This window comes from Cryptomeria japonica, chromosome 10 (assembly GCF_030272615.1).
Source record: "Cryptomeria japonica chromosome 10, Sugi_1.0, whole genome shotgun sequence".
Taxonomy (NCBI): domain Eukaryota; kingdom Viridiplantae; phylum Streptophyta; class Pinopsida; order Cupressales; family Cupressaceae; genus Cryptomeria; species Cryptomeria japonica.
In genome coordinates, this window is record NC_081414.1 from 160539107 (window position 1) to 160558136 (window position 19030).

Sequence of the window (19030 nt, forward strand, 5' to 3'; positions counted from 1 at the left end):
GTGATTGAGGCTAATGATTCCTCTCTCTCATCTGATGGTCTTGTGTCTATGACTCCGAATGTGATTAACTTTGTAGAGCAGCAAGAAATCCCTAAAGAACCTTCCATCACATTTGATTCTAGTGAAACCATTAGAGCACTTGATGGTCCTTTATACATAGTTGCAAAAGTCAAGAATACACCTTGCCGTGGAGTGCTTATTGATCCTTCGTGCATGGCTAATGTTATCACTGAAGAATTTCTTTTTACTTTGCAATTGAATCAAGTGATTTATGACAAAACAGATGTGGTTGTGAAATTATTTGATGCATTTTCTTCTCCTGCAATTGGTTCTATTACATTTCCTATTGAGGTCCATAACAAATCCCTTGATGTGAACTTTGCTATTATTCCATCTTCCGAACAATTTCGTGTGAAGCTTGGCTATCCTTGGCTATCTTCCATGAAAGCTATTGCTTCTCCTATACATAAGTGTTTGAAATTTCCCCATAATGGTGAAGTTGTTACTGTCAATCATAGTCTCTTTAAACCAGCTGAAAGAACTTCTAGTGTTCCTATTGATTACTTTTGGCCTAAACAATTCCAGTCTCTTCCTTCGCGAAGTGATCATCTTTTCAAATCTTATCAAAAGTGGAAAACAGATATGATCCTATCTCTAAGTGAACCTAGAACACCTAAACTTGACATTCCTATCATTCTTGAGAAGGAAGTTCTTCCTTTGAAAGATAAAACTAATGTCTTTCCTCAAGAAGATCCCCAACCCGTCCCCATGGATGTGACTATGTCTATGCCTAATAAATCTTCTAAAAGTAGACCTATCCCTCCTCGTCATGATGGACTTGGTCTTCTTCCTAAACCAAAGATTCCTCCTTTATATGGAGCAGTTCCTCCTCCTGCCTTTTATAGAGAAAAGAGACCTTCTTCTTCTCCTATTATCCAGCCTAAGAGACCACAACCTAAACACCCAAGTGATAAGGATGAGAACATTCCTCCTCCTCTATCTTCTACACTTCCTACTAAGACTAGACGAAATCGTTCTGCATGTGAACGCCGACGAAAACGTCGTCTTAGGGCTCAAGCAGCTGCTTCTCAAAATTTACAATCTCCAAAAACACCTTCAACAAGCATTATTCCATTTTCTCCTCAGCCGGATACTGAGCCTAAATCTCCTAAACATAAGATGCATGATGGTCTTGATCCTGTGTGAGTTAAAGATCCTATTTTTATAAATCTTGATGATGATATAGATGAAAATGTTATTCATGATGAACATGTTACTCCTCTTGCTTCTGATAGTGAATATGAACTTGTTGATGTTGATAATCATTTATCTAATGAATTTTCTAAAGCACTTATCCTAGCTCCTAGACAAGAACAACGTGGCTTGGAACATGAACATAGCCCTTGTTTGGATCTTGTGATAGCTCCATCTGCTGTGTTGGATGTTCCTCCTCTAGCGTGTTCCCTGCCTTCCCGAAACATTGATCAGCAAGATCGGGGGGTAGATGACATGCTAGACTAGTTACATTAGCATAGCAGATTCTCTCCTCCTCTCTTTTGTTACTTCTTCTATATGTTATTCTCATTCTTCTATTTGTAGTCCTTAGTGTTGTCTACTTGAGGACGATGCAAAGCATTGAGATCTCTTTGGTCTCTCTCATGTTGACTCAAAAGACACATGTGTTCCCTTCTTCTAGGTGACCTTCCTTGATTGGGGAATGAAGAACAATTATGCATACATACATATGATATATACATGACTTATCATACAGCATACTGACCCCGAGGAAAGCGAAGTCACCTCGTGCTTTGTGTTTTTGTTTATTATCCTTGGGTTTATCTCACACTTGGGGGCTAAATCTTTGCGATAACGTGCTCCTTTCCTTTCTCATTTCTTATGTGTATCACTACGTTAAAACAATCACCCCCATTGAGGCGTGTGCGATCGCTTTAACGTAGGGGGGCATACACCCTGTCTATCCTTTCAAGATACTTGAAAATTTCTTGGCGAACTTAGCTTTTCCTTGAAAATTTTTGGTATTTCTTTTGCATGACTCATAGTGAGGGAACCTTACTACTGACAGTCATGGTTCTCCCTCGTGATCTTCCCTTTTACTTTGTCAATCAAAGTCATAAGATCCTTGGTCCACTGGGGGCTTGGTGTATCTTGCCTCCTTGACGTGGTGAAAGTCTATTCAATGTTGTTTCCTTGTACTTTACCGGAAGTATGAGCATACATACTCCCACTAAAGTGGGGGCTAAATGTAGCATCCTAAAATTGTGACACTTGCAATTTCGACTGCATTTCGGTCTTCACGATGGCAACGCAACACGCAACCTGAATGGAGACCCCGAAACTTGCTCACGACACCAAAAACTGCATTTTTCAAGCACCCTGGCCTGAACCTCCTTGCACCTTGCTGTCCCGGGAGGTGGGACCAGAGCGCCCAGCGCCCTAGTCCCTCAGGACCAGAGCGCCTAGCGCCCTGGTCCTTGGGTCCTATTTTGGGCCCGGTCTCCTAAGGAGATTGCGGGTCTTTTTGTTTGCAATTTGGAAATTATATTTCCTGGTCGGCCTAAGGTCGGGAAAATCAGTCTATCAGCCCTAATTGACAAGTATATAAACTACATTTTCCTCTCTCATTTGGGGAGAACACATACATGACAGAAAAAATGTGGAAACTATACTCTAGCATTCAAGCATTCAAGCAATTGATCATTTCAAGTGTCCATTCAAGGCTAAGTGTTGCATTCAAGTCAAGGATTCAACCATTGAAGAGGAGATCACTTACTACATGCTATTACAACATACAACAAACAACAACATCTAAACCTTCGCACATAAGGATACAAACATCCTTAGAACAAGGTATTTGTACTTGTTTTACATTACAATCATTTACATTTACAGCACTTGCTCATTTCTTGGTTAATTCCAAAACCGGGGTTTGACCTAAAGGCAAACCCCTAATCCCTAACCCCCCAATTGTCTCCACTTTTCTATGTGTAGGTTGTAGGTGCGCGGCTGAGATTGAAGATCTGGAATCCTTGTGCAGAGACGAACAGATCCCCCTTCGTTTCGCGGATTTTTCGGAGGACTGTGGCGCCGGGCGCCATTGTCCGCACAACTTTTGCTCAAATTTGCAGGACAGCGCCGTATCGACATTTTACTGCTAATTCCAGGTCCGCAACTTCATCCTATATCCCTAACTCAGTTTATAAGCGAATCTTTATGACTTTCTATGCATTCCTAGCTTAATTTCCTTAACAACATTCTTTACAAAAGAGGGTAGCCTTGCTTTCCTAAACCTTGAAATTCATTTAGCGTCCAATCTTACATTGTGTGGGATTGGATCTTATGAGTTTCAACCCCTCTTTTGAATGTAAAGTCTCTCCCCTAAGTGAAAACCATCGAATCCTAGCGAACCTCCCTTCTCTCTCCTCAGAGTTGAAAGAGGGGAGACCAACTAGGGTTCGATTGTGATTTTCCGCTTTACAAGTCCCAACTTGCATAATATTAATAGCTGCAAAGGTTGGGGACAAGAGGTTCATCATTTCCATGAGAATTGGGTGTCAGATGGGTAGAGGTTTTGTGACTGTGGCCACATATTTCATCCTCTTTGCATGCTTGGCTCCCTTTTTAGCTTTCATCCTCACCTTCTCAAGCTTTGCTTCTACATCTTTCTTTTCCTTCTCTTATCTTTAAATGAATTTCTTTTGGGAATCCTGCAATGTTTTGGCCTATTTTTCGACCCTCATAGCCTCCTTTTCTATCGCTTCTGCTTCATGTTGTGCCTTCCTTTATCTCATCTGTTCTTTCTTTCGTTATGTCAATTCCTCATCTCTTTTCCTTTCGGCCTCTTTATCTTTTTCCCTTTGAATGTACTCATCAGATGTCAAGACCTATGACTGGCTACTAAGACGTAGCACCCCTTTCCTACCTCCACATGAAGTTCAATTCATTCTCTACACTGGAAGTCTTAAGAATCTGGTGATTTTCCTTGGCACTTGCTGCCCATCCTCTTGTGTACATGGCATAAACTCAGGTTTGTCTTCACTTATGTGAATTTGATCTTCACAATCAACACCATCTTGTTGCTCCCAGTTGACTGCATTGGTGAAGTAATGTATCACATCTACTGGATCAATTTCTAGCAGACTTGGCATGGAAAGGGTTACATCATCACCGTTGGCTTCTTCTTGGGTCTAGTCTGGTATGACAACTTGTGTTGGCAAAGACATGCACCTGCTGATGTACTTTCCAAACCCTCATTTGGCTAGCTGGTTTGTGGGGGAAAACCTAGTTCAGTAGTTTGTGGTGTCAAACTTGTACCCTCAACCATTGCTTGTGTTCTACTATGACGTTCTACAAAATCTTGAATGTCTTCCTCATTAAAACCAACCAACCACAAGCAAGCTTTCGTTGCCATATACTCTGGTTCTTCATCCCTTGAAGTGGCATCATGTTCTATTCCAATAGTTGGTTGTATATCAACTCCAACCTTAAATGCTTCACTTGGCCTCATATCATTCTTCAATGCAGATTGGTTAAGTGGCCAAATCCCTATCCTATAGAAGCCACTGATTATATTAGCCGGTGTCAATGCTTGGGAAAAAGCCTTGCTCGCAAGAGTTGTCAACTCTTGCTTTCTAATTTCAATTTGTGGGTACTTTGATATCCTTATAGTCCTTTGTTGTTTGAAATAATTCATGAAAGGTGAGAATATAGAAACATCAAGTGGCTATAGTTTGTGGCTTGTATGAGCAGGAAGGGTTACCAAATCTATACCTATTTGCCTTGCTTCTTCAATTGTCTTGAAGGCTACATGGCTGCCATGACCGTCAAAGATTAGTAGGGACCTACGTGAGGGTGAAACTCCACCAGGGACTAAATGTGCAAATATTGCAATCAATTTGAGAACAACTCCTTTGTCATCCATGCATGCTCCTGGCTCATAGTTTGTAATGTAGTTTCAGATATGCCTCTTAGAATTAAACAAATAAAATTCAGGAATGATGAAACCAAATGCACTAACACATGCCAAAATATTAATCCACTCTCTACTCTTGTAAATTAGGTGCAGTACACACCTCTGGCCCAAATTGGCTATCACTCTCATTCCACAATTCCTCCTAGCTTGCACACCAGTCTCATCACAATTCCAAATCTAGCTACTACCATAGTGATTGAGGTTGTACATTACCTCCAAGTTGTCATAGAAAAAGGAAACAATACAAGGTCGAAGCATAATTACCCTATCAAAGTCCACTCCTTCTGTTGTTCTCATCATCAGATCAGGGTGCCTTCATCTAAAACCTGGCCACCATGACCTCCCTGACATCCAATTTTTGAATGGATTAAGCCTATTCTCGGTAATTTGGGCAACAATTGATTGAAGTTGACTGATTTGGAGACCATGACCAATTTCAGCCATGTCTTTGCACCATTGGACAACTTCATCCCCCTCCTCTAATGATAAAATGGTGCGTGGACCCCTCACAGTCATGGTTGTGGCTCCCACTAGCCAAGCCCTCAAAGAGGCAATGGGGATACCATACTTGATTGATGTACCTCTAAGAGACATGTGATTATCTTTTATGCATGATATTGCTTCTTTCATGTTAGATATGCTCCATTTTGGTTTGGGAACCTTTGAGGCCACCTGTAGTTGTGGTGTTTCCGGAATAGGATTACAAGCTGTAGTAGAATGGTCATGTGTACAACAATAGTTTCCACATCAGTTGCATTGTTAGGTGAATGGTCATCTACAACAGGAGTCACTGGGTCTTTATTTTGTACAAAACTATCTTCATCAGGGAAGTGCACCCCACAAGTGACTCTAATTGTTTGATGTCTATGGTGTTATGGAGAAAAGTGTTCAAAAATTGACTGTTACAGTCCTTCAAGAGCCCTATTAGGCCTCCAAATGCACTAGAGACACCCCTTAAACACTCCACCAACTTTCCCACTCACTTGGAATGTAATAACATAGAAAAAATGAAAGGATTTAATAGGTTCTAAGGTCTCTTTAATTTTTTTGGTTCCAAAACACATAATTCTTCTTCAAACCTCCTTCAACTAGCCTAACACATGAGGATGTAAAGCCCTCAAGTGCCCAAAACTACACTTAGGTTCTTCCCATGAAAAAATTGTTTAAAACCCATCTGTAAAACTACCATATCCACCATTCCACCAAGTCCTAAGGCAAGTAATTGATAGAATGGAGAGTTCTACATTTTTCTTTGACAAAGCCCCAAAACCTAGGGTTTTAGACCAGTTTTTGTAAATTAGCTTGTAGAAGGATCAAAACTCAATAAAATTAAACCAAAATAGTCCCAAATGAAATTTAACACATATATATTTCCAAAAATTCCACTCTTATGTGTTAATTCATCTAAATAATAAAGATATGAAGCAAAGTGCAGCATTTTTACATAAAATTGCAGAGAAAATGATCATCAAATTGCCTTCAAACTGAGTTCTCCATACAAAATCACCATCCAACCTACAAAAAAATGTGGGAATGGCCTATTTTAATTCCTCCAAGGCCTCCCAACTGAAATAACCACCTTTTGCATTTGTTTCAACCAACCAACTCCTAATTGCTCTTACAATGCAAAAATTGCCTTAACAACATTTTGGCAATATTGACATTTTTTTCAAAAATGCTACATAGACTTAATCAAAGACTTTCATGACTCACAACCAATATAAATAGGTAAAAATAGGATTAAAATACCTTCATACACCATAAAATACCATATATGACCCTATTAAGACATATTTGTCACAAAATGACAATTTTGACAATTTTGACAATCCTTGAGCAATATCAACAACATGACCCATCTAGGACTTAATCTAACATTCAATGGTCTTAATGACCTTATTACATCACATTTGGTCTTAAAAGACCTTATTTACAACTTGAATAATTCAAAACATAAAAAATTCAAAATTTTCCTTATAGAGGCTTGATGGTAGCCTAGGTGCTCCTGCACCAGAAGCCTTAGCAAAAACAATAAAAGAAGTTAATCTATAAATTATGTTCAAATTCATCATGGAAGCTTCCATTTTGACTCCTATGTTGGTTGAGGTAGTTAAGAAACCACAACCCGAATTCAAGTTGCATCCTATGAAGGTCGGAGAGATCGATATGACTAGTTCCCTATCATCTGTGCCCTCTGGTGTGTTACTGGTTGAAGATATCCATTCCTTCATCCACTACAAGCTTGAAGAAATTGGAGAAAAATTAATTCAAGATGAATTCAAAGGGTTCTGCGATAATGGTCTATTGAAGGCATAACATATGCATCTGAAGACCAAGGGTTTGTTGTATGTTGTTGATATTCCTAACCAATTCTATGTTGATTGGATCAGGTATGTTCTAAGTAGAGTGCATGACCAATTTCTATGGTTGGAAGCTGAAGCACCAATCAAAATCACAAAGGATGTGATCCAAAGAGTAACAGGGTTTAACGAAACAGGCGATGCACTAACCCTGAGGACAATATCATCTGGTGAGGTCACTCGGTTGACTCAATCCTGATATGGCAAGAGAGCAATGACAGTCACTCACATTGAGGACGTAGAAGTGAGGTTTGCATCTACAGTGATAGCTTATAGAGTGTACCAATCAAGCTGCATGAACAACATGTCGAGAGGTGCTATCCATGCAACTTACCATATCATCAAAGAGGATGCAACATATGACATTTGTGAGATGATAAGAAGTCAATTCTTGGTGATAATGGACTGAATTAAGAAGGACAAAAAGCAATCATTCAAGTATGGTTCAATACTGGTATGTATCTTCTTCTATGTGCAAAATTTCTTTCCCGGTAAGGGCAATGTAGTGTGGTCTACAGATAAACCTATCATAGTTCAGATAGGTGAAATGATTAGAGACTTAGGTGATAAGTTTGGAGAGACAATGTGGGGTTATTTTAAAGAATTCCAAACTAGAATGCATCAAAGAGAAAGAATCTCAACTGATATAGTTCAAAAGTACAAGGACACTATTTTCTTTCTTGTTGATACTGATAGTTGCATTATTCAAGTGATTGAACCTAGAACTTTCTAGGTACCCGTTATGGGTTATGAGATTGGGGTAGACATTGCCAAAATATATGCAAACATGTTATTGTCTAAACTGGTAGACAGAAAACCTAAGAGATTTGGAACTTATGAGGAGGCAAGCTCCCAAATTAAGAAGGAACTCAAAGAGCCTATCATTCATTTAAAAGTGAGGAAAATGATAGACACCTTAGACAAGAAATATGGAGGTGAAGAATCTAGTGCCACTGCTTCCACCGGTACCAGTGAGCAAATAGGGGAAAAATCAAGAAAAGATGAAGAGCAAACAAAAGAAAAGAATAAAATGTCCAAGACAAGATCCAAGGGTGTTGCATCCAGCAAACCGACATTATACATGAAAGAAAAGGACTCAGATACTCCTACATCTTCCCAAGGTAAAGGTGGACCAGTAGGAGTCACATATGCAAGAAATAAAAAGAATGGAAGGATAATTGAAACAAAGGCTAAGAAGAAGCCCAAGATAGACGAAAAGGAGGATGATAACTCTGACACCCAATCTTATGTGGTAGTTAAAGAAGTCAAAACAAGTGGTAGGAATGTAGCTCCAACTGTTGATTAATTGGTCCATGGGATCAAAGAGTATGGAGGTTTAGCTAGTGTTGGGAGAAAATATCCCCTCTACAATGAGGAATCTACAAAAGAAAAATTGAAGATGCACTCATTTGGAACTTACATAAATTTTGTAGAACTCCCAGTGAACTACATGGAAAAATTCCATCAGATTTACAAAATCTCATTGAAGGGAGATGGAAAAATGTTGTGACAATTGAGAAGGAACACAAAATAAAGGCACTCATGGAAGTACATCATGAATTGGATTATAATCAATCATCTTTAGTGGCTGAAGCATGTGTAGAACATTTCAAAATAAGGAACAAAATAGGGAGAGTAACCATAGGAGATATTCAAGGTGTGCATGATGAGGGAATTGACATGTGGAAAACAATTTTGAGCCAGCAAAAGAAAGCCGAGGAGGAAATACAGAAAGAAGTGAAACAAGGACAAGATATAGCTGCTCAAGAAAAGAGAAAAGGAAAAGACAAGGACACCACTGATGAGTTTGATGCATTTATAGTTGAAGATATCATAGGTGATGTTGTGTCAGATATTCCTAATCTAACAAAGGATGCAGAGCCACTGGTTGAACAAAAATCAACTATTAAAACTATTGATATTAATAATACACCGGCAAAGGGAACCGATCAAACCAAGCATTCTGGAGAAGATGAAGTTACAATTGTGGACATCCCTTATGAGGAAAAACCTCAAAGGAATCCGGTCACAATAAATATTCCCACAACACACCCTACTAGCAACGAACCTCATTTGCCAAAAAAAGGGTTAGAGCAAGAAAACCCCAAGATGATAGATTCATCAATACTATTTGTAGATGAAACAAAGGAGAAGGAACAAGAAAAGAAGGAAGTAGAAAAGAAAATAGAAAGGAAGGAAACAAAATCAACTGGTATTGGTTTAGGAGAGACCAAGGAACTGAAACAAGAGAAGAAGATAGAAGATTTTTCATCTGGTCAACTTGAAGGTGGTCAGAAAACAGTGGTGGATACTCCTCCAGTAAAGAGGAAGTTAGTTTTAGAAAAGGAAACTGAGAAAAAGAAAGCTAAACTCCCCACCTCATCCAACTCCGAGGTAGAAGCTGAAGTAGAAGAACAAGAAATAGAGGAGGAAGAAGGGGAAGACTCAGTAATTGATATCAAGAAGATGACCCCCAAATAGTTAATAAAAGTTTCAAAAAAATTGAGAATTCAAGCTGAAAATGCCAAACTTAAAGAAAAGAAAAAGAAGGCAAGAATTCTTAATACTGCAAAGACAATCTTATCTGATCTCATTCCTTATATTGTTGTTGATGAGAATGCACCTATCATCAATCAATTGGGCACTCTTGTCAAAGCAATCAGTTGAGAGGCAACTGATCTGGAGAAGGTTGCAACAAGGCAATATGAAACCTGAAGAGGTGAGAAATTAATGGAACGAATATCAATTGGTAAAGTTTCTCTCTACCAACACTGAAGGGGTGAAATCAATCTTAAAGGAAGTTGGCTATTTATTGGTCAAATTTTCAAACTTCCCCGATTTCATCAAAGATCTTAAAGATAAAAGAGTAAAGACTCAAAATGAAATTCAAGAGCTGTTAGGTTCTTTTGATCCTCTTACAAGCTCAGTAGTGACTTTCAATGGAAAAGTCAAATAGTTGACTCATGAAATCCACAAGCTAATAGAGGAACAAGACAAATGAGCTCTAAACCTGCTAGAGATACAATGCTATCTTGCCCCCTTCATTGATTTATTACAAGGCAATGTGAAACAAGCAGAAGGCCTCATCAGTTCACCTGACTGCAAGACAGTGGATGACATGGAGGATTTTGTCACACAACTACATGGACAAATTCTCACTATGAAACAGGTGAATCCTACATGGAAATCTTCTTTGGAGGCTGCTAAGGTCAATTTCAAAGAAATTTTTGACTTACTCTCATGAATTATTTTGTATACTTTGATTCCTTTATTCTTTGTCATTGTTACAAAAAGGGGGAGAATGAATGTATAGTGGATTGGACATATGAAGAGGGGACTATAGAGATAAAGTATATAGGCAGGTACTGGTAGAGGCAGAGAACCATTGATAGAGGTAGAGTAGTTAGTACCAGTAGATGTAGAGAAGGCAAAGAAGAGGTGGAGAAGGCAATGAATAGGTAGAGAATCAGAACATGAGGCAGAGAAGGCAGAGAGCAGAGACTGGTTTATAGGAAGCGACCGGTAGTAGATCATAATGGTGATTGATAAGCATGTGAAGTGAAAAGGATAAGCACGTGTAGTCATCAACATGTTTGGCTTGCTAACATGTGGATCCAACAAATTTAGAAAGAGCTAGTTGAAGCCGGAGTGCTTGCTAGAGAACTAGCAAGATTTGTGGCATGAACAGATAGTCTCACTGATATAATCAACGAGATTTATGGAACAAATAGATTGGCGTATAGAATGATTTTTTTAGTTCAAATTTTGGAGGGAAAGTTAATGCCAAGATTGAATACAACTATATAGATGTTTTTCATCTTGATTTTGCCAGTGTATCAGGGGAGTTGTGAGTGAGCAAAGATTGAAAATTAGAATAAGGTGAAGAATGAGCTAAGGGTAGAAGGGTTCCTCAATGAATCAGTGAAGTCAGATCACCAAGAGATTGAAGCAGATACAAAGCAGATCTATTTGACATAAAAGTGTCATCATCAGAACAATGATTTGTTGCTCTCTAATCATTGCAATAGATTAAATCCCTTAACAGGGTGAACCTTAACCGGTTCTATTTGTAAAATCCCCTAATAGGGTCGCTCCATGAGGAAGTGTAAAATCCTTTTGCAAGGTGAATCCTAACAGATTCTAAGGTATTCTTAACATGATACCAGTCATCTTTAACAGGGTGATGTTCTTAGAAGGAACAAGATTGTAAGCTCTTAACTGGGCACTCTTTTCATTGCAGTAAAAGAGATTATGGGTTATCCCCACCATGGTTTTCTCTCTCTAACCAAGGGTTTTCATGTATAATTGCTGGTGTTATGTGATGTTTATTTGATGCATGCAAATCTATTTCCTTAAATGTTCTTACCTTCATGATTAATGCAATGTTTTAAGTTGATTTAAAAAGGGTAGTTGCAGACCGGTCAGTTTGGAATATTATTGTTTAAAAATTATTTTTATTGATTCACTCCCCCTCTTAGTCACTGATTAATACCAATAGAAACAATATCTTGCCATGTGCTCTCAACACCAAGCAATAACACTTATAATAAATGAGAATATTCTCTTCAGGTCCATAATGGATTCATATCCATAACCAAGTGTAGGTTCTTCAGTCTTTTTGCTACTCATCAAAGAGTCACCATCTCAACATACAATCCAAAAAAACATGAGGTCTCATAGCCTCACCCAAGTCTCTCTAGTCTCAATGAGCATAAACCAATCAATCCATGCTGAATTCAAATGTGATCCTACAAAATCATGAAGCTCCAAGCAAATGAATAATACTCAAAACCAAAGAGAAGCAACAACACCTCACCAAAGAATCAAGGGTCCTCCATGACACCAAGATGCTGCCATAGCCATCCATCATCAAATGATGAATCCACATCACTACCAGTTTCCACTGAATTGTGTAACCAAGCTATCCATGCATCATGACAACAATATCCTAACTAAATATCCTCCATGACCCCAACATGATCGAATAACTCAATGAAGATTTCCCAAAAGGATGAGTCAAACCACTATCTCCAACCAAGAAGATACAACTACAGAACCTTTGTCAATAGAACCAAAGATGTCAAACTCTCACTGCAATCCAAAGGCAGAATCCAAGATATCCACATGACACGAACGCCCATTGCAAAAGATCATCCATCTTCTAATCAAAGATGACACACAATACACTTTAACCACAACAACTTAGAACCAAATCTTATATAAAAAAAAGATAGAACACATTACGTAATGTATGACATCATGACCAACATCCTTACCAAAAATCCATTGAAAGTGAGCAAATCTTCTCAAGAACCATGACCTATTGCTAAGATTCAAATGATCAACTATATCAGGTACTCCAAATAATCATTTTCTCACAGCAATCAAAATACCAATGTAATAATGTTAATAAACAACAAAGACCTACCAAACCAAATTCTCATTAGACAATCTACAAGATCAAAACATATGCAACATCTTAAAGAAGAAATACATAATCAGTGTTCCAATCTCAGATAACTGAAAGATTCAACCTCACATGAGTATCATGCATAATAGAGATAATCAAGCATAACATGTGGATTTCCAAGACTCAAACATCAAAATCAATACTAGACATAATTTGCCGAACAAACCCACATAGGAGTAACAAAAGATCAAAAAGAACCTTGCAAGGAGTCATGCAAACGTTTAACTATCTCCATCCAAAATACCCTGAATCTAGTCATACCATAGATTTTAGTTAGCACATGTAAAACTTGCAAAACCATCTTTGTAAATCTGAAATCTATTTAAACATCTAGACATTCACATTATACATGTCATTCGAACAATGGAAATACCACAAATCTACAAAATCCAACAGTTGAAAAACAAGAGATCACTACAACCCAAGAAAGTGAAGGAAAGTTGTTTAGGAGCTTAAACCATATGAAACATATTAGCTCCACAACTCTCAAAGAGGTCAACCGTGACTTATCTTCTAGTGCTTTCATGTAACCATGGGCTAAAACAATGAACCCAATATAAGCGTGTCAAACAATGTGGATGTGAAGAGTTTTAAAGGATTTAATGCATGAACAAAAGGAACCAACAACAATCCATTGTGACAATAAGTCGGCTATTGCATTATTGAAAACTTGCGGCTTTCATAAAAGGAGGAAACATATTGATACTAAACATCGCTTTATTCCAAAATTAGAAAATAATAAGGAAATCAATCTAGAACTTTGTAGATCCGAAGATCAATTAGTAGATATATTCACAAAGACTTTAACAAAGAAACAATTTGAATATTTAAAAAAAAAAAAAAATATGTATTATAAATATTGATGAAATTAGTGATAGAAATTAAAGAAGAGTGTTGGAGATATCTCATAATTCCTACACCAGCCTATTTTTAGTGCACCATCTAGAAAAATCGATAGAATAGACAAGTCTAGAAAGACATTAGACGGTGGAAGAAACTTCAAGAATTTACTGTGTCCTTCTTAAGACCACTAAAAAACAGAGGTGGATGTAACGGGTCTTTTGCAAGTCGATAAATTTTATTTCTTTTGTGCAGCAGCCCATCGTATACCATTTTCTTTGTTTTTGCCTCTGCTCCCTTTTACTTTACTACCCAAAACCTGCAAACACAAACTTGTCAAAATGGGTTGCTACTGTGATGATGATCATTCGAATGATGAATACTTTATTTCTGGAGCATTGTTGCAGGCGGCAAGCGTGGCAGAGTGGGTGAGCTGGTCAATTGGCTCCCTCCTTCCGTTGAGAATTCCTCAGAAGCGGCCAGAGTAGCTGTAGGTAATCTTATTGTAAAAGCCAAAAAAGTAGCTGAAGAATACCACTGCAGAACATGGAATGAGGTCGTGGAGGGTTACAGCTTGTGGATGGTGTGTGTGAATATTGATTTTGAGAACTTCATCAAGGTGGACGGTATCATGGATGAACTGTGGAAGATGTTGGCAGATGAGATAGGGGCTTGCATGGCCAAGGCATTGGATGTGATAATGGAGGATACTGAGAAGTGGGCAACCATGGCCATGGAACAACATATTTGGGAAGCTGCATACATCGTTGGAAAAGTGAAGGGGATCACGGAAAACTTGAGATGGATGTTGACATTTAGCACAATGGAGGCTAATAAGAATGCTTCAGCAACTTCCACTGGATTTCATACTCTCAGAAAGCGCTCATCTTTTCAGATTGGCTAGCATTACCAAAAGTTATAATTATTTTCAATTTCAATGGTTTTTTATAGACTTGTGATTGTATGTCACTACGTAAATATCATTTCCTGGTTTTATAGCAGTGTTGTGTTAATTTCGGTTCTCTGTGATATACTGCAGGATAGAATAACGGGCAGAATAGCTTTTCCCGTCTGATTATGTGCGTGGAATATATAATTTGTTTTGTCAAAATAAAGTATAAGGCTGTTGGGCATGAACAACAGGTAAAATAGTTTTGTCAATATTGATATGGTATGATGGTTAAGTTGTGGTGTTATTGTTCACATCATCAAGGTTCAAATTCTGTTGGAATATTATTGTTGAATATTTATATTGGGGATGAGGTTCCTCATTTGTGATCTCTCATTAGTTTATAGCTTTGAATAAAAAAGATATAGTTTTAGAGTGAAGGTTGTTGATATATTGTGATGTTTGTAAAGATAAACATGCATACTTTCTCATGATGAATATGAAGATAATTTTAAAAATAAATATTAGTGATTCATGTGTGAAAGTGTAAATAAAATTTATAGATATCAGTGATTTTTTGTACAATATTAAGTTGGGTTATACTTGAATTGCTATCTTGTTGCTTATAACTTATCATAATTGATTATATATTAAATATATATAAATATATCTCATTAATTAAATTAAAATATTTCAAACTTATAAAAGTGTCACACATAAATAAGAAGAAAACATATGGACATAGTGAATTTCATCCTATTGCATGACTACAAGTGCCTTTGAGGAGAGAGGTATGGAGGTGATTGAGCCATATTAGAGATACCTATAACAAAAACATAATTTAAGGTCAAGATAGTTAGCAATGTTACTTTGTCTTTTTCCATGATGCCCTCTATTTTTTCTTTTTCTCTTTAGGTTTTCTCTTATTTGAATTTATCTCATCATAGATTGCTCATTACAAGAAGATGTAGGCATCCAAATCTCGAACAAGGAATTATTCACTCAAGTCCGCATGCTTGGAATTTATTTACTCAAAACTTCATAAATTTGATACCCAAACCATTATAGTCCAAAATGAAAAATCTAAGTGACTTTGCCAAAATATTAGACTAGATAAATCTTTCACCCACTAGAGCTAATCTTCTCGAAGAGGGATTTTATCCTCAAAAATTCTAGGATGAACCAAGTCCAATCTTCAAAACCATGTAGGGTTTTCAGGCAAAAAAATGATAATCTTCAACACATTGAAAATGAGCTAAAAAATGTTTATTTAATTCCTCAAAGACCAATGCCCTAATTAGAGTTTTGTAATATTTAATTTAATTTTTAACATCTCCTTGTCTCCCGAAGTTGGCTCCCACCTCTAGGAAGTCACTCTATTTGATAATTTAAAATAATACCTTATATCTCCATAGAGGCCAATATAAAGTGACTTTGTTAAATTAAATAATGTTAAATTAAATATAACTTTAATAGTATTACCGCTATTTCAAATAATACAAGTTCTAAACACCATAAGTTGTCAAGATATCATTTATTAATGTAATCACTAACAATCTCAAAATAGTAACACTGCCAAATCACCAAGTTAGTGCCAAGATTGACATTTAGTAAAAATAGGAAAATCATCTAAAACCCCTCTAGATATTGTCATACAACTGCACTAAACCATCTATTCTCATTGGTGACATTAGATTAACCCTTTGAACAAGATGAATCAAACGTAGAATGTCAGCGACAACTGGACTACTAGAAAACCTGAAAAATGGGGACATTATAGTCTTCCCTTCCCAAATATTACTTGTCTATAAGCAATTCCAATACAACCCGACAATCACTAGATTGACCTAGATCCCAAGATCCCAAGTCAAGCTAGGAGATTTGTAGCACCAACCTTTCAAAGCTCTATCCTACAAGGTACAAACACAAGAGACCTCCTTAAAACCTCCTATAAGAAGAGCAATCAAATATTGTGTAAGATCATTTAACTCCTCAGAGAATTTCTCTTTGAAAGAACCAAAATGAGGCACCATAGGAATAAACTCCAAAAAGTCAACATTGACTCTCTCATTCCCAAAAGTTGTTGGACTACAAAACCAAAGCAATCTAAGGGTTCCAAGTCAATCTCAAAATGGAACCACCATGTTGTTGCTATGTAACTTTGATTGCAACCATGAAATTATTATGTCCAAACTACACTCTCTTGTCCTGGAAGACCAAAAAATAATCATGATCAAATCCAGAGTTGAGATACGTAAAAGGGTTGAAATCTATACCATGAAGTATATCCTTTCATGGTATCTCAATGAAGTCCATATTTGTAATCCCAATACCAAACAATTATGAGCAACGAGGAATAAATTCTGCAAACCCATATAATATAAATCACAACACCTGCACTCATGAAGTCCCAAAAAGAAGCTAACTAGGAAGTCCCTCTATAGTCTCCAACCGAAAATGTAACATTGAATCTTGGAGAAGTGTCAAAGGGAAAAACACAAGTAACACACCCTACATGTTATAATCACCATACCATCATCTAGAGAGATGCTTACCAACACTATGAAATAAATATAGTAATGATAACTCACCTAAGTGAGAGTGAAAAATAATTGAACTATACTTGAAATGAAAAATAATTGAACTATACCTGAACTGTCTCCCATAGCTAACTATACTAAAGCCTACCAAAGCTTAAAAACTATTTGCTCATAAATTTATGTGTCACCATAACCAATGTGGAAAGGCATGGACAGTGGTAAACAATCTAAGATCTCATTGAAAGCATAGGAGATATGAGTATGTAAATAGAAAAAGACTCATCACCTATGTTTAGATCATTTCTACCTATCAAAATCACCCTTAAAGTACTTGACTGCTAGTCTGAAATGATAAACCAACTCAACTATGTGCCAAGAATTGAAGTAATGTGGAGTCTGATTGGAAAGTGGGCAATAGTACTATCTTTGAAATTATGCCCATTATTCCAATCCCGACTCAACACCTCACCCCTAGTAATTGCACTTGGGTCCCAAACCCTTTGATCAACTCCAACCACATTACTAGAATCTGAAAGAGCTCCATCATCAAACTTGAAGAGTGGATTATCATAAGTCAAATTACAATCAACCTCAAACAAAGGATTTTCAACAAATTGAAGATTATACTCAACTCCAAACTCAAACCAATCCTCCTATTGGTCCAAACTCCTATTTTTTTATTTACACCAACAATGTGTAATTTCAAACTCCTCCTAAATGTAATCAAGCTCCTCCATTACCTCTTTGATCTCCTCAGCCCTTTGTGTTTTCTCTTGCTCTTTGAATTGCTTGGCCTCATAGATCTATCCATTTGCTTCAAGAAGTGCCTCTTGGAAACTTTCCAAAGCAAGCTTGATGGAATCCAACTCAATTTAATGATGAGCTCACTCATCCCTCTCTTTAATTGCTTAGTCATAGTGAAAGTCTCATTTGCAATTTTGTTGGCCACATCTCTATCATGCATCAATGTAAGAAAGTTAATTTTATTTAATATATAGTGTTCTTAATCATTTGTAAATCAGCAATGAAGATATTAATCTCAATATGAGGTCTTGGTGGATTTTGAATTATTTATTCCACATGCCTATGTGTGCTATCCAATCTAGACAAAACTTGCACTTCATCATCAATAGTTACCAAAAATTATTTTCTCCAATCATGATCATACAAGGATAGTGAACTAATTTGCTATGACAAATACCAAAATCAGACCCATGGTCATATCCATCAGCAGTAACTCCAAGGATGTACCAAGTCTCATGTACCTCAGCTACGAAGCTCATACCATAATCATCTTTTGACCCTTGATTAGAGTCTACTTTATGTAATAAATTTTGTCATTCACATACAAGACTATGCCACTCAAATTCAATTTCCTCAATGCCATTCAATTAGCATACATTATGCTCTAAGGTAAGGAAATTTATCCCACATAGGTTCTTCATCATAATTAGATTGCATAGACCTCTATCCCAAGGATTAAAAGGTTGATTTATTTAATCAGATAAAGAATGCTCATTGTACTCCATGAATGGTTTCCTCTCTAGATAAGCCAGTCTCCAACTCATACCTATCAAAAGTAACTCCAAGGTTATCCCAAGTCTCATATACCTCACCTACGAAGCTTGAACCATCATCATCTTTTTACCCTTAGATTAGAATTAACTTCATGCATTAAATTTTCTAATGTGCATACAAGACTATGCCTCTCATCTCAGATTTGGTTTCCTCAATGCCATTCACCTAGTATACATTATGTTCTAAGGTAATGAGATCGTCATGATCAAAAGGAAATTTATCCACATAGGTTCTTCATCATAATTAGGTTGCAATACACATTAACCCAAAGATTGAAAGGTTGATTGCCCATAAGAGAGTGATACTAGGTAGTTGTGAGAGTTGACAATGTAGAGCCTACACATGATAGATTACAAAGTTGGC

General features: G+C 37.1%; 1 protein-coding gene and 1 long non-coding RNA gene across 2 annotated transcripts; both read left to right on the forward strand.

The window, feature by feature from the left end:
* Window positions 1-8892: 8892 nt before the first annotated feature.
* LOC131858827 (uncharacterized) lies at window positions 8893-9831 on the forward strand. Its single transcript, XM_059212280.1, has one exon. The coding sequence runs from the start codon at window positions 8893-8895 to the stop codon at window positions 9829-9831; it is 939 nt and encodes a 312-aa protein (XP_059068263.1).
* A 4481-nt stretch (window positions 9832-14312) lies between these two features.
* On the forward strand, window positions 14313-14989 carry LOC131859595 (uncharacterized). Its single transcript, XR_009359247.1, has 2 exons — window positions 14313-14575; window positions 14700-14989. It is a non-coding gene; the product is annotated as an uncharacterized LOC131859595 (long non-coding RNA).
* The last annotated feature ends 4041 nt before the right edge of the window (window positions 14990-19030 follow it).